This window comes from Panthera leo, chromosome C2, assembly GCF_018350215.1.
Source record: "Panthera leo isolate Ple1 chromosome C2, P.leo_Ple1_pat1.1, whole genome shotgun sequence".
NCBI classification, from domain to species: domain Eukaryota; kingdom Metazoa; phylum Chordata; class Mammalia; order Carnivora; family Felidae; genus Panthera; species Panthera leo.
Genome location: NC_056687.1, coordinates 98,246,025 through 98,262,541, shown reverse-complemented (window position 1 = coordinate 98,262,541; position 16,517 = coordinate 98,246,025). Strand labels below are relative to the sequence as shown.

The window sequence follows — 16,517 nt, the reverse complement described above, 5'->3', positions numbered from 1 at the left end:
TAGCGAAAGAATATATATGCTGTATGATCACTAATGAGACCAGCCCAAATATTGGAAAGATAAAAGAGAAGGATGCTTTGTGCTCTATCAACGGGCATAAGAATGCTGACACAGATATGAAAGCATGAATCACTCACTGAAAACTATCTAACCAATAATCGTCATTGTTATTCTAAGTTAAAACATTAGAACTGGATGAAACATGAGTAGAGCAACACGATTTCTGTATAGTGTTTCAATTACAAATAACATCTGAGCAAAGAGCCACTATTTTATTCCCGAATAAAGTGTGCAAAACATCATTGTCTTTTGCTATTCTTGTTCCACTGTGTAAATTACTAAGAATTTATACATAAAATATAAAAATGTATTTTCTACGAGTTCTCACACCTATACGTACATTTTATTTAGCAGCATGGGTTAATAGAAAGAAGGCTAAAGTGGGAAGCACTTGTCTAATCTCACTCAATTAGAAATCACCTTGTGACCTGAGATATGCAAATGCATATTTCACCTGAAAATTTAGGAGCTGGACAGAATGATGCCCTAAATCCCCTCTAACTCTGAGAACCTATGAATTAATACCTAATCTAATTAAATTACAAAATCTTTTCTCAAATCCTAAAACTGCCAGGCACTGTGTCAGGATCAGAGGACTCAAAATTGAAGGAGACACTGCTCCTACCCTCCAATTGTACTCCAGACTAACACAACTGATAGCAGTCCAGTCTAACACAACAGGATAGCAGGATAGTCCTGCTATCCTGCTTCGCTCATGCAGACACACTTCCTGAGTGCTGACAAAATGCCAGGCTGTGTTCTATCGCTGAGGATACACCAATGAGAAGGACAGGGTAGGTCCTTGCTTTCTTTCCAACCAAACATAGGATGAGCAGAAAATTAACAAGTAAAATGATTTCACCTAGTAATAGGTTCTATGAGAAGGACAAAAGAAGGCAAAGGTGATTGGGGGTCTCAAGGGACTAGGTAAAGGGGGGTTCAGAAGGCCTCTCTAAGGAGGCAGCATCTGGGCTGAGATGGAAAAATGAGAAAGAATCAGTCATATGAAAAAGGGGGGGAAGTTGGAGAAAGAGGCTGCGGACCATCCCAGGTTAGATGGGAGAGCAAATTCCGAAGCTAACAAGCAAGAGAGAGCGTGGCCTGTGTGAGAACAAAAAGAGAGCCAGCGTAGCTGCATTGTGGGAGAAGACGTGGTTAGGGGAGACAGGCAGGACCAACTCAGTGCCGCTGTGTGATGTCTGGTAAGAAACAGTTTTGTCCTGCTGTCTATGAAACTATAAGATGCTTTTAAGCAGGAGACTGACAAGATGCAATTTATGATTTAAGTTTACAGAAAATGTGATCAGCTCCCTCTAAACTATAAACAAGCTTATGACTATAAACAATTCACCCACTGACTATAAACAGTAGAATTTGATGGAAATTAATTATGGAAACTTGTTTTCAGGAAAGGCAAAAAGTTAAATTGAGAGACAAATGAGGGATGATGGACAACTGGCTTGGGCTCATCTTGGGCAACTGTGGTAGAAGCGGTTAGATTCAGGATCAGTATTAGAGCTGAAATCAGCAGACTCTAGGGATGAAGAGGCTGCGGTGGGCAGACGGAGGCAAGATGGCTCCTGACCTGGACACTTCCTGATGCCTATATGGTTGTGCGGAGACAAGAAGATGGGGTGGGGGAGGAGGAGGTCTGGGCAGGGGCGGGGGATGATCAGGGGGCTTGCTGCTAAACACCGCTGTATTTCACAGCTCTCAGAGTTTTACGTTCACAAACTTAAAAATCTTACAGAAGAATTCCTTTATACGTTGGCATCAGTTTAGAAAATATGATTTTGGTAATTCATAGCTTAGCCAAGAAATTTTTAGTTTTATGTCAGCCTACTGCTTCTGTTCAGAAAGTCATTTCCCTCTGCCCCTAACTGGTAAATCTTATTCATTTTTTAAGATTCAGCTGAAATATCACCTAGTCCCTAACACTTTGGTGATCTACCCTTTTCAACGGCAAAGCAATTACTTTACCATTTCTATTCCTAAAAGGCTGCACATGTACTACCTCTATCATAACTGATCACATATGCTATTATTAATCGCCTGTTGGTCTCCAAAAGTATGTCACCTGTAGTCCTTTTATAAGATGTGTACTTTATATGCGGTCATTTATGTGTTTACGTTTCTGTATAGCAGTTTTCCCTCAGTATGGTTTTTGGACTGTGTACATCAGCATAACATGGAATTGTTGATGAAATAAGTGCAAATTCCTAGACCTTATCTCAGCTTTAATAAATCAGAATCTTAAGAATGAGGTCGAGGGGCCCCTGGGCGGCCCAGTCGGTTAGGCGTCCAACTTTGGCCCAAGTCATGCTCTCTCTCATGGTTCGTGGGTTCAAGCTCCATATCTGGCTCTGTGCTGACAGAGCCTGGAGCCTGCTTTGGATTCTGTGTCTTCCTCTCTCTCTGCCCCTCCTCGTCTTGTGCTCTGTCTCTCAAAAATAAATGTTAAAAGAATTAAAAAAAAAAAAGAATGAGGTCAAGAAATCTATATTACAAGAGGTTTCCCAGGTGATCATGTTCAAACTAACATTTGAGAACCTCTGCACTAGACTCTAAGCTCTTGGACTGCAGGGACCAGGGTATATTTTGTATCACCAGTATCTGGCAGTGTCCGGCCTAAAGTAAGTACTCCTACAAATGTTTTTGATAGTAAATTATTGATTTCAACAGAGCACTCCAAATTGATACTTAAAGGCATTTGGCTACTTATTTACAAAGATTTGTCTTGGTAACAAATTCCTCATAGCATGCATGTGAATTTGTTAAAACAGTTCCTTTGACTGCCTCAGAAGGAAGCAACTAGAATTTTTGAAGCTGCTCAAGGCTTTGATGTGAGAATAGGTACCTAAATACAGAGTCAGAAAAAACATTTATCATAAATGGATGGTTTTTCCAAAAAAAACAAACCCAAAAACAACTTTTAAATCTGACAGATTCTCAACATAAGTGCATATGAAAAGGATCTAAGCTAGCCAAGGAGTTTTAGTCATAGGATTTAGGGCAAGAGAGGCATATCGATTTTGCATTTTTGGACAAATCACGTGTAATTAAATTTCTGGCTCGAAGATGGCCTCAAACGAAGGTAAATAACCCATTTTGTTCCTCCCAAACCTGTGAGCCCCCAAAAATGAGGAAACATGACTCATGCAACTCTTTTCCCTCGGGGCCCGGCTCCATGCCAACATACTCAACACATGTCTACAGAAAGTGTCTTAATTCATCAGTCATCGACAGCAACTGCACATGACATTGAGCCTAAAGCAAACTTATTGCAGCAGGTATTACTGGATGCCAATAATGAGCTAATAAAACTACTGATTTTAATGATGTCAAAATTCTCTGCATACACGCCCTAGGAAAATATTACCATGAGACTCAACACGTCAAAAGCGTTATCCTATAGACAATCTTGCAGTTGTTTTGGTTAGAGAATGGAGTTGAACTGAAATCAAGATTCCAGGGTTAACACATTCAGCACTAGGTTTAGAACACAGGTATCTTAACCACAGCTACAAGCGGCAATCTTAACTTAAACCATTCCTTTCACAAATGGCTGTGTCCGATTATAGTATGAACTAAGTGGGGTGCCTGGGTGGCTCAGACAGTTAAGCATCTGACTCTTGGTTTGGGCTCAGGTCATGATCTCATGACTCACGAGTTCAAGCCCCACACCAGGCTCTGCACAACCTGTGAAAAGCCTGCTTGGAATTATGTCTCCCTCGCTCTCTGTACCATTCCTGCTTGTGCTCTGTCTCTCTGTCTCAAAAATAAATACATGTTTAAAAATAACAATAATAATATGAACCAAGTGAATGATATGCAAAATCTAGTATAAATACAGTTTCCTGAGAGTGTAACAAAACCAAGTATGTATTTTACAAGGATTGCTCAAAATACACAACATACCCTGAGCTACACTTAAAAAAATATTATTCACTAATACATTGTTACAAAAATAACTAAAGTTAACTCATGTCTTTGAGAAGAATCAGGACCACTCTTGGTTTTTTGGTTTTGGAGACAAAATGTAAGACAGCCACTTAAAATGAATAAGTTTACATTATGAAACTGCAAAGACGAATTTTCAGGTACCTAGTAAAGTGCTGAGACAAACTAAAAAAAAAACAAGAACAAAAACAGTGAGCCATCAATATGGCGCTGTGGCCTTCAGGCTGTCCTTACCCCTCTTTCGCTGTGTTCTGCTCGTGGACAGGTTCAGGGCAGTCTGCACAACACCCAAGACAACTGCGTGATCAGCCGAGGCACTTATGCTGTGGCCTGGCATCCACTCTCGGTCTCCTGATATGGGAAAATGGTAAACTAATTTCAATATTGAAAAGGAGGAAAATTCATGTTATTGCTTTATTTTATTTATTGTCTTCCTGGATAATATTTAGCTAAGCAAGGACCATTCATAACAGTGAGGCATATATTATAAGAGACAGAATCTCATAATGATACAATAAACAACATTAGATTTGCATAGCTTAACAAAAAGAAGCAAACTCTAAATTGCAAACATATTAGACACACACACGCGCACACACACACACACACACACACGTTTGAATAGAAACAAGTATTTTTTCAAGTATGTAACAAGATAACTTAAAGTATAATAGTTTCTACATGAATAAATACATTTGAATTCTTAGGAAACCTAAGAATATTGGTAACTTTCAGAAGGAAACTACAGATATGTCTCCGAAATCTCACAGATCCTGAGATTTGGAGATTTGCTTTTAAGATGGTATTTAGGAATCATCATACAATACTTAACAGTTAATGAAGTGATTCAAAGAATTTCTCTTTCACTATTTAGTAAGGGCTACATTCTAAATTCTAAAAATAATCTTTCCTCAACCTCATTATAGTTATGTCCTCTCACATTCTGATAATGGCCTCAAACACAAATATGCAGCAACTCACACAGGGTTAATAATTTCAACTGGAGAAGAAAATGACTTTATTCATTGAACAGAATTACCCAGTATTTCCCAAAATGAGGATGAACTGTTTTAAAAAAAGTGTCATAAAACCGTTAGGTTGGTCCACAGGCCATCTGATTTCGTGTCTGAATTTACCTGCAGTTGTAATCCTAGTACTGGAATAGCTGCATTCTAAGCTATGAGAAGGAAGTAAGTTGAGTCTCTCATTTTTATCAAAAACAAAGAATCTTTCAAGTCCTTGATATTGTTCAGTTATAGGCTTACTTCTGAGGGCTATTTCTCGTAACAACTAGGAAACAAAATATTCAACAAAATTAAGTTTGCTTTATCTCATCAACACAAAGCAGCACATTCATTCATTGAGCACCTACTTCATTCGTGGCACAGATTCCAGCCCCATCAAATTTAGGGTCTAGTAGTGAAGACATAGACAATAACACAGCATTTATATATAGTAAAAGTTGTGAAAAACATCTAAACCACGACATAGTAATTATCTGAAAGTTCCACCGACCCAAGGAAGACAGAAGTTGACAAAACAAAATAAAGGGTTTTTTTTTTCTCCTTTCTTATATTTTATTCCCTTAGTGTCTTCATGTATAAGTTACTCTGGAAAACAGAATGCCCCCTATATGCTGTGCTTTTGCATTAGTATCTTTGCCTGTACAGAAACTAATTTCAAAGATGAAAGCAGAATACTGAGGAAACAAATCTGGTCATAGACAAAATCTAAGTTAACAAAATACTTATTGTGAAGCAAATATGCATGTAGGAAACTGCGGTAAGAGCGAGCGAAGTAACTTGAGAAGTTTATACAGCTAGAAATTAGCAGAATTAGGTTCTGGCTGATTTGAAGCCTGGGATTATTCCCCCACCCTATGAATTCATTTTACGACATGCTTTCATTCTAGGAAAGAATATTAATGGGACTAAAACATACATGAGTCTAGTTAAGAAACAGATTAGAGATTCAGAAGTGAGACTCTAGATGGGCTTAAAATATAATCAGAGTGCTCTCAGTATTTAACAGCTCCCTAAAGGATCTAATTAATGCCCAAGCACAGCCTGTTTGAAGGGAGTAAACAACACAAAATGTATTATAACGTTATCCAAATTTATAAGTCGTATAAATGACAAAATATTACAAAACAAAGATAGTGACCGATGAAGCATCTCCTTCAAAGACAAGTCCAAGTTGGCTCTGCTCATGACATCTCCCTTGGCCCTCCCAGACACTGATTACCAGTTTACAGCACCCTTCAGCTTTAGTGCAGCTCTTAATTGGATTAGACAACTGCCACTCTGGAACAGTTTTTTTAAAGCACCAGTGACCAGATAAGAACAAAGAAAGGGGGGTTGCTTGCTTGTTTCCCAAACTCAGAGAGTTAACTACTGGTTGGTGGTTTCCAAGCCAGAACCAAGAGCTCCCAACTAGACCTTGTTCTTCCTGGCAGCCTATCCCACCCCACTGCTGCTGCCCTACAACTTGGTACTTCATTCCATAGATTCCACCTTTATGAAGGACTCAATATCTGAAAACTGACGTGCAGATTCAACTATCTTGCACCCAAGTGGAAGTCAAGAAATTCTACTACTAAAAACTGCCCCTATTGCTCACTCTTAAGTTTTCGACTCCAGCAAAAAAAATTTTAAAGTAGTCTCTTTAAGTAGCTTAAGGAATGGTTTCTTCTAGAGCAGGAAGAAAAATTAAAACAGTTCGTGTCTAGTCATCAGGGATGAAAATAAAGTTGATTCTACCACTGTGTATAAGGCACCATTCTCTATGACATGATCATTTACCAGTTTTTTTTTTTTTTTACAAATGTAGTAGAAGGGATAAAAATATGAGTAGTAGCTTTTTAACATTTCAATTTTAATTATGAAATACTCTAAATATGTAGATATGTAATAGAACATGACTTGATCACACAGTTTAATATCAGTAATTTAAAATTTTGCTTTAGCTATCCATACCAAAAAAATCAGTCTTTAGAGTGAATTGTATTATTGCATTGAAGTGGACATACTCTATTCCAATGCATGTTTTTGACTATTATTATGCCTGAACGTATCCATGAAAAATTACATTTGTCTTCAATGTTTCAAAACATATTGACTTAACTCTACGTGTCCTTTTATATTTAAATTTTAATCTCATATTTTTGAGATGTATCCATGTAAATAAAAACAGTTCTATTTCATTCATTTTAACTGCTAGATTGCTTTCCATTATACAAATTACCACAGATTACATATCTGTGAGTTTGGCCCAAATGCCTTTTATTAGGTTACGGAAGACAAGGTCTCCCCCTGGGGCAAAGATCAGGCAGGCTTGCACCCAGTATACAAGAACTGGGGTCCATATGCTCAGGATTCCTCTCCCACAGCATAGGACACTGCACACGCAGGTGGACATCAGAAAATTAGAGTTCTGTTCCAGAAATTCACTCTATGATTGCTTTTCCTCATTGTGGGAGGTGGAAGAAACGCTCATCTCTGATGAGGCTTTACTTTTGAGAATCTATTATTGGCTAAGTTGTGGGGATGTCTTCTAGAAGGGATTGGATTTCTTTTGGCAGACATATGAGGGCTTCGATAGACACGGATTAAAATTAATGTTAATTTGTTGACTTGGGGCTTCTAAGTAAGAAATGTATACTTAAACTGTAAACCTACACTCAAAGAAAGCCCAAGATTTCCGTTTTTCAGGGAAGATATTTCTGGACCTGGCCCAGATCCTCTGCAGAAATCAGTTGCCCTTCATCTTGTTGCATCTGTGAGTACATCTCCCAGGGTAGTCCTTCAGTGACTGAGGAGACTTCTAGGGATTACAAGTTTTTGCAAAGATCTCAGCTCAGTTTTGCACTTCAGCAGGGAAGAAGGCCCATCACAAAGTGGGCACAAAAATCCAATCCCCCCAGCAGAAGTGGCAGCAGCTCAACATTCCTTCTTCTATGTCGTTGGTCCCCCCACTTCAGTTTAGGCACCGCGGAGATTCATTTCAAATGACTTTGAAGGGTTGTTCAAATGTCTGACTTGCCTAATTTCCAAAAAATGTATTAGGTAATCATGATTACCTAAGATTTTTAATATATAGAACAGAAATTCAAATACAGTTTCCAAACTTGGCAATAATGCAACAATGAGCTACTTTACTTTTCCTCTAAGATGAAATACAAACTAAACCCATATATCTTTATTAGCCATGTTTTTGAAGGAATTACCTTTAAAACCTTATACTTACATTAAGCCACAAAAACTGGTTCTATCTACATATCTGCATTTAATTCATTTAAACCCGGGACTATACAGTAAAAAGCTAAAAGGATTTCTTGTACTAAATTATTCATAATAATAAATTTCATTTAGAAAAGTAACAGCTCTCTTACTATGGTGCATGAGGTGGGCCTTAGAGTGTTATTTGTCATAGAAAACCCGTTTGTTATCATGGCATTTACCATATTAGAATTTGTCCTGTAAGTAATTAGCATTCTTTCCCATATGAGTCGTTCTTCAACTATCTCACGATAATATAAGGTAGCACATTGTAACTTCAATAGGTAGTAATGTTTAAGAATGTATTGCGTCTTATGACATTTCTTACAGTATTTTTTATATAATAAACATAATAGAGACTTACCAGTGGTGACTCTGTAGTTTTAGAATCTTCAGGGTTTGGCCTCTCATGCAGATTGCTAAATTCCAAGGATTCTTTGATGTCTTGAGATAATTGCTCCTTAATGGAAGGTTTTTCTAAACCTCTGCTTGGCAAAGAATCCTTGCTCTCAAGTGATATGCAGGAATCATCAGACTTTTGATTACTTTCCATATCTATAGTTTTCTCCTTGAAATTTCTTTCAAAAAAGCTGCTTTCCCCCAACTTTTCAGTGGCAGGAGAATAAACATCAGGATCCACAATGGTGTCAAATTTTGTATCTGAAGTTACTGCTGTTGAAAACAATTATTTACTAAGTTAAATACATTGATTAAACTGTCAATAAATGAAAACTTCTATGGTGTAAACTCTTATCAATAAGCACTATTTTGTCAACATCTCTTTACTGACATATCAGTGTTAAAATACTTTTACTCTGCTTATGTTCATGAATGATAATCATAATTTACTGACACATTCAAACCTTGATGAGCTAGACTAATGGAAGGAGGCATGATTTTATTTTGTAATGAAAATTTGAAATTGATGCACATTTTTATTTCAGCCTGTGGCTCAATTCCCACTTTCCTACATCCTCTCTCGGCCAAGTTTTACAATAGCAATTTATGAAAAATAATACAGAGAGAACCTTATTTCCACATTTTGCTTCTCTTCCTTAGAATGGTTAGTGATAAGGTGAGGGCAAAGGGAAATGTGCCAGATGCAAGAGCAGTACCAGTTAGGGGACAAAAAAACCTTTAAGCTGGGACACCTGCCTCTGGAAAGCTACAAAATGAGCAAGATTATATTAGTCACCACCTCATTATGTCTGCTTTAAGTAAACGACTTGGTTTAGAGCATTGGTTTTCAACCTGGGTGCACAATGGAATCATCTGAAGGTACTCTTTAAAATTGTCAACGTATGGACCTGACCCCAACCAATTAAATCAGACACTGGAAGTGGCATTCAAGCACTGTTTCTGTCTCCCCCCATCCCACCCCCACCCTGCCAAATTCTTCAGGTGATCATAATGTGTAGCCAGGACTGTGAAACACTGGTCTAAATTTTATGAAAAATAAAAATTATTTAATAATTTTTATATCATACTGCATTCATTTTAAATAAAAATATGTATATCATTAGCCAGATTGAATATAGCTTCATCTGATTGTCCCTATACTCTTTCCAATATAAATATCTTATCTCTATAAATAGATGGTATAAAATAGTAAAGGCTATGACTAAAATACTCTCCAGTGATGTAAATTCTGCCTTGCTGCTCAAAGGACTTACTCGTTGCAATCAAATGTTTGTATAGCTGGGCAATCACACATAGTATTTAGAACTTCCATTTCCAACAACTATCACTTCTTAAATCACACAATTACTACAAGAAAGGCAGTTACTTATACAACACAGAAATACTTTTACAAGAAAAATTTTATAAAGGCTCTTCAATTTAATGAAACTTGCACAATAATGCTGTATTTTCCTTGAAAACTTGAATAGAAATTAGTTGATTTTATGGTACAAAGAGATGCCATTTTCTATATGTAAATGTCTACAACTAACCTCTGTAATATTTTTGCAAGATTGCATAATTCCACTACTGCTGAAGAGGTAACAAAGCAGCCTTTTTATTAATCTTTAAAATCTGATGCAAAAAATAGAGGTGTGATTTAATTTAGTGTATTCAATGGAAGTCCCATTAAGTCATAAAAACTAGACATCTTGGTTCAACATTTGAAAATTAATCTAATCTGTCACATCAACAGGCTAAAGAATAAAAATCACAAGATCATATCAATAGATCCAAACCAGAAATAAAAGGGAACTTCCTCAACTTGATAAAGACTACCTATAAAAAAGCCCTATAGTTAACATCATACTTAATGATGATAAACTAGATGCTTTAACCCTAAGATCAGGAACAAGTCAAGGATATCCCCTCTTACAACTCCTTTCCAAAATCCTTCTAGAAGTTCTACCTAATGCAATAAAACAAGGAAATAAGTATACGGATTGGGAAGCAAGAAAAAAATCTAATCTCATTCACAGATGACATGATTGTTTATGTACAGAATCTGAACAAATCCACAAAAAAACTTCTGGCACTAATAAGTGATTATTTCAAGGTTGTAGGATACAAGGTCAAGATACAACAGTCAATCACTTTCCTATATACCAACATGAATAAGTGGAATTTGAAATTAACAACACAATACCATTAGCACACAAAAATGAAATACTTAAAAGAATGAACTTAACAAAATATGTAAGATCTATATGAGGGGAAACTAGAAATCTCTGATAAAAGTAATCAAAGAACTAAATAAATGGAGAGATAGTCCATGTTCACAGCTAGAAGACTCAATATTGCAAAAATGTCAGTTCTTCCCAACTTGATCTATAGGTTCAATGCAATCCCAATTAAAATCCCAGCAAATTATTTTGTGGATATTGATAAACTAATCCTAAAGTTTATATGAAGAGGCAAGAGACCCAGAAAAGCCAACACATTGGCTTTTGAAGGAGAAGAAGGATAAGAATTGAAGGAGAAGGACAATGTCAAAGACCAACACTACACAACTTCAAGAATTACCGTGCAATTATAGTACCCAAGACAATGTGGTACTGGTAAAAGTATAGAAAAACATATCAATGGTACAGAACTGAGAACCCATAGATAGCCCCACATAGATATAGTCAACTGATGGAGACAATGGAAAACAATGGAGAACAGTGTTTTCAACAAATGGTGCTAGAACTGGACATTTGCATGCCTGCACATTAATCTGGAACAGATCTTTCTCCCTTCGCAAAAATTAGCTCAAAAGAATGGTAGACCTAAATGTGAAATGCAAAACTTTAAAACTCTTAAAACATAAAAATCTAGATGATCTTGGGTATGGTGATGACTTTTTAAGACACACACCAAGGGCAGGATCCATGAAAGAAACAATTGATAAGCTGAATTTCATTAAAATTAAAAATCTGTTCTGTAAAAGACACTGTCAAGAGAATGAGAAGACAAGCCACAGACTCAGGATTTGCAAAACACATATTTGATAAAGTAGTTATCCAAAACATTAAAAAATCTAAAATCTGAACAATAAGAAAATGGGCCAACGAACTTAATAGACACTTCATCAAAGAAGATAAATAGATGGCAAACAAGCATATGAAAAGATGCTCAACATCATATGCCTTTAGGGAATTGTAAGTTGTTGAAACAACAATGAAATCCACTCCACTATTGCTGGAATGACAAAAATCCAAAACACTGACAATACCAAATGCTGGCAAGGATGCAGAGAACAGGAAGTCTCATTCACTGCTGGTGGGAATGCAAAATGGTACAGCCACTTTGGAAGACAGCTTGGTGATTTCTTACAAAACTAAACATGTTCTTGCCATACGATCTAACAATTGCGGTCCTTGGTATTTACCCAGATGAGTTGAGAATTATGTTCAAAAAAAAAACTCACACATGGATGTTTATATTTATAGCAGCTTTATTCATAATTGCCAAAACTTAGAATTAACCAAGTTGTTCTTCAGTAAGTGAATGTATAAATAAATTGTGGTATTTCCAGACAATAAAATATTACTTAGCACACATAGACACACACACACACACACACACACACACACACACACACACACACACAAAAGGATCAAGGCTCCTGGGTGGCTCAATCAGTCAAGCCTCTGACTTCCACCCAGGTCATGATCTCACAGTTCGTGGGTTGGAGCCCTGCATCTGGCTCTGTGCTGACAGGTCAGAGCTTGGAGCCTGCTTTGGATTCTATGTCTCCCTCTCTCTCTGCCCCTCCCCCCACTCAGGCTCTCTCTCTCTGTCTCTCTCTCTCTCTGAAAAGTAAACATTTTTTAAAAAGGATCAATCAAGTCACGAAAAGACATGGAATCACCTTTAAGTGTATATTACTAAGTGAAAAAAAACAATCTGAAAAGATCACATGTTGTATCATTCCAGCTATGTGACATTCTGGAAAAGGCTTAATCATAAAGATAGTAAAAATATCAGTGGTTGCCGGAATTAGGTGGGAGGGAGGTAATATAAAAAGGCAGGGCACAGAGTATTTTAAAGGTACTAAAACTATTTCTTTATGATACTATAATGATGAATACAGGTTATTATAAATTTGTCCAAATCCACAGAATGTGCAACACCAAGAGGGAACCCTTGTGAACTATGGACTTTTGGTGATAATGGTGTGTCAATGCATGTTTATTGATTGTAACAAATGTACTACTCTGGTTGGGACATTGATTGTGAGAGAAGCTATGAGTTTGAGAAGGCAGAGTGTGTGTGTCTGTGTGTGTCTGTGTGTGTGTATCGGAACAATCTGTATTTCCTGCTAAATTTTGCTGTGAACCTAAAATTTCTCTAAAAAATAAAGTCTATAAATAAATCAAGCATCTTTAAAGTCACACTTTTTTTTAAATGTTTATTTTTGAGAGAGAGGCAGAGAGACAGAGCAGGGGTGGGGAGGTGCAGAGAGAGAGAGAGACAGAATCCGAAGCAGGCTCCACGCTCTGAGCTGTCAGCACAGACCCCAAGGTGGGGCTCGAACCCACGGACCACGAGATCATGACCTGAACTGAAGTTGGATATTTAACCGAATGAGCCACGCAGGCTCCCCTAAAGCAACACTTAATGGGTATTTATATTCAGCATTTCCCCAAAGGTAACTGGGACACAACGTTCCACGTAGATCAAAAAATATCTTCTGGACTAGGTCTGGAGCCCTGTAAAGTCCTAAATTCCCATGTGGATATAGCTCATAGTTGGTCATAATAATTTATAGGCTTATTGGCTGAAGATGTCAAGTCCAGCAGGATGACCACAAATCACAGTTCTCTACCATCTACTACCCAATCAGAAGGGAATCATCAGTTTTATAACTAGTTATTTTAAATAATGCTCTCAAGTATCTCTCAAGTCCTTCACACAAGATATATTTATTAGTTTTTCTGAAAATACTAAATAGATTAGAAATAATATTTGAAAAGCAGATTAGAAGTAATCTAACCCCTATGTTTTAGGTTAGGAAAATGCGATCTAAGAAAGCAGTGACATGTTCAAGGTCACACAATGATTTAAGGCAGAAATGGAAATGAAATCTGACTTCCAAGCCAGGATAATTTACTGTGACTATCTTTAAATGGTGCTCTCACCATCTGGAAATTGAAACCAGACATTTGCACACAGCATCCTAATCTATAAATTCTAAGGCAACTACTAGTAATAATGTAGATATATAAACAGGATGGTTTGTTTTGGTTTGGTTTTATCACTTATGTAAAACTTTACATCAAAACTGAATATTTGGGGAGAAGATTTAACACAAGGGAGGGCAACAGGATGCCAATTAGATTTTTGTCACTAAAGGCATATCCATGTAATCTTTTAAATGCTGCTTTCTCAGTCCATAATAACTTTTTTCTTCTGGATACACTGGCAGTTTTTTTCTTCTGGATACACTGTTGTCCACTGACTGAAAAGGGTATTTGCTAGAAGACTATATATTTTCAACCAAGGTTTTCTAAGCACCAAATTTTGTGGGGTTTAAATGAACAGCAGAATAGGTAAAGCTTTTACATAGTGAAATACCTACCTGGTTTTATTAAATTACCAACATTCATTGTTAATCATGTTGATCCATAAGAAAAAAAAAAGTTACCTTTTGAGTTATTTTTACAGGAGGAAGAGCTGTTGTTCAGATGAAGATGTAAGAGGTCTGCTTTTCCCTTGGTGAAAACATGACGTTGATGAATGTCATTTTCATATAGAAAAGTATTCTGATAATTATGAAACGTGCAACTTTCATGTTTAGGGACAGCAAAAGAAAAGAGTTGAAAGAAAGGATAAAAAAAGAAAGTAAAAAGTCCCAGCTTATTAAAACAAATACAATACAACCTTTAAGGAATAGGTTTGTTTACATTAATTTAATATTTTTTTTAACCTTACTGTGGACACATTCTAAACCACAAGTAACTAAATAGTATTTGGGTTTAAAGACACAGGCAACTGGACCAAATCAGATTTAACTGAACAATGTCAACAATGTCAATTAAGAGCTTCCTTAAAAAAATATTCTAGGGCACCTGGTGGTTCAGTCAGTTGAGCATCTAATGCTTGATTTCAGCTCAGGTCATGATCGCAGGGTCAGAGGATCGAGCTCCTCATGTCAGGCTCTGTGCTGAGTGTGGAGCCTGCTTAAGATTCTCTCTCTCTTCCCCCCTCTGCCCCTCTCCCCCTGCTTGCGTACACACACACACACACACACACACTCTCTCTCTCTCTCTCTCTCTCTCTCTCTCTCTTTAAAACAAACATTCTGAAATATGTTTGGTTCCTTATATTCTTTCTTCTAACAATGGAGAGTTACCTTTTCAGGCTCATTGAAATCTGATGAAATCAAGGTTTTAGTACTTACATAAACTTTTCATTTGAACTATCAGAGTCAAATTTTCAGTTTTTAATGATGATTACTATATACTAACATATGTACAATTTAAAATTTTTTTTAACATTTATTCATTTTTGAGACAGAGAGAGACAGAGCATGAGTGGGGGAGGGTCAGAGAGAGAGGGAGACACAGAATCTGAAACAGGCTCCAGGCTCTGAGCAGTCAGCACAGAGCCCGACGCGGGGCTCATCTCACGGACCGTGAGATCATGACCTGAGCCAAAGTCGGACGCTTAACCAATGAGCCACCCAGGCGCCCCTAACATATGTACAATTTAAACATTTTCTATAAATTGAATAATATATTTAATAATACCCGATATTTATGTAAGCTTTACATAGCACCACCATAAAAGCTCCTGGATTATGCTCCTGTGCCACTTATGATCCTTTATGATTCTTCTTAGGAAAGAAGAAACTCCACGGACACCTCCAAACCCAAAGTGCAAAACTATTGCCAAACCATCATCAGTAACTTTCTCTGGCTTCTACAACATGGAGGTCAAAGCAGAACTTGTAATAGGATATATAAAGGAATCAAATTAGCATAAATGTCATTCATTTCCTTAGGGATACAGTAATCCATACAAATCTCTTATCTACTGACCAAAAGGTTGTCTCCTGCCAAAAGCACATTTGCTTCTAGATATGTGAGTCTATGTGTTCAAACATGGGGCTTTTCAGGTCCAAGAGCATCACTTAGGCCCACTGCTACTCCAAAATGCTGACAGACTCTAAGTTGATCTGAACATACAAACAAAAAATGGGGTTGGGGCTACTTAGTAGGAACTTCACTCTGCTGTTTGCCCAAATTAAAACTTTGTAGTCAAAATACATGAAACTCTAGCTAAGATTTCAGCAGCAAAGGAGACTTGGAGTACTTTTTAACATTACTAACAGAGCTAGATGTTATTTTTCACTTGGAAATGACAAAATTATAAAAATAGTTACAAAGTGAACTGTTACGCTTCATGCTTCATTTATTTAATTCATCACATAGTAAACTCTACCTAGAAAGTAATCTATAGACTGGGACATCTTTTTATCTCTCAAACTAATCATTAATATATCTGTTTTTATTTAGGGTTCATAGAAAATGGAAATACAAAGAAAGCTCATACGAAATATATCATCCTTGGTAAGCCATTTCAAATAATAATGCTAAATTTAGAAGTATCTATTAAATAATCCAGATATTAGGTCAGAGTATACACATATCATTATAGTCACTTTTCTAATTATTGAATATTGGCAAATGTTAGAAATATTGTGCACAAATTTAAACATGGCTTTAGTAAAATATATTCTAATATCGAAGTCATGTTTTTTTACACCATGAATTT

The 16,517-nt window shown here is 36.8% G+C and overlaps 1 protein-coding gene across 3 annotated transcripts in view; it reads right to left on the bottom strand.

Annotated features, from left to right (window-relative positions):
• The window catches only part of ZBBX (zinc finger B-box domain containing), a 120,182-nt gene that overhangs the window by 19,647 nt on the left and 84,018 nt on the right, over positions 1-16,517 (bottom strand). For 2 of the 3 annotated variants that reach the window (XM_042956166.1, XM_042956169.1), the window contains 4 exons: positions 14,386-14,525; positions 8,662-8,969; positions 5,157-5,310; positions 4,255-4,371 (listed from right to left, as the gene is read on the bottom strand). In XM_042956166.1, the coding sequence (XP_042812100.1) occupies positions 4,255-4,371; positions 5,157-5,310; positions 8,662-8,969; positions 14,386-14,525 (719 nt within the window). The remainder of the gene's footprint in view (positions 1-4,254; positions 4,372-5,156; positions 5,311-8,661; positions 8,970-14,385; positions 14,526-16,517) is intronic. The other variant, XM_042956168.1, reaches the window with a different exon arrangement.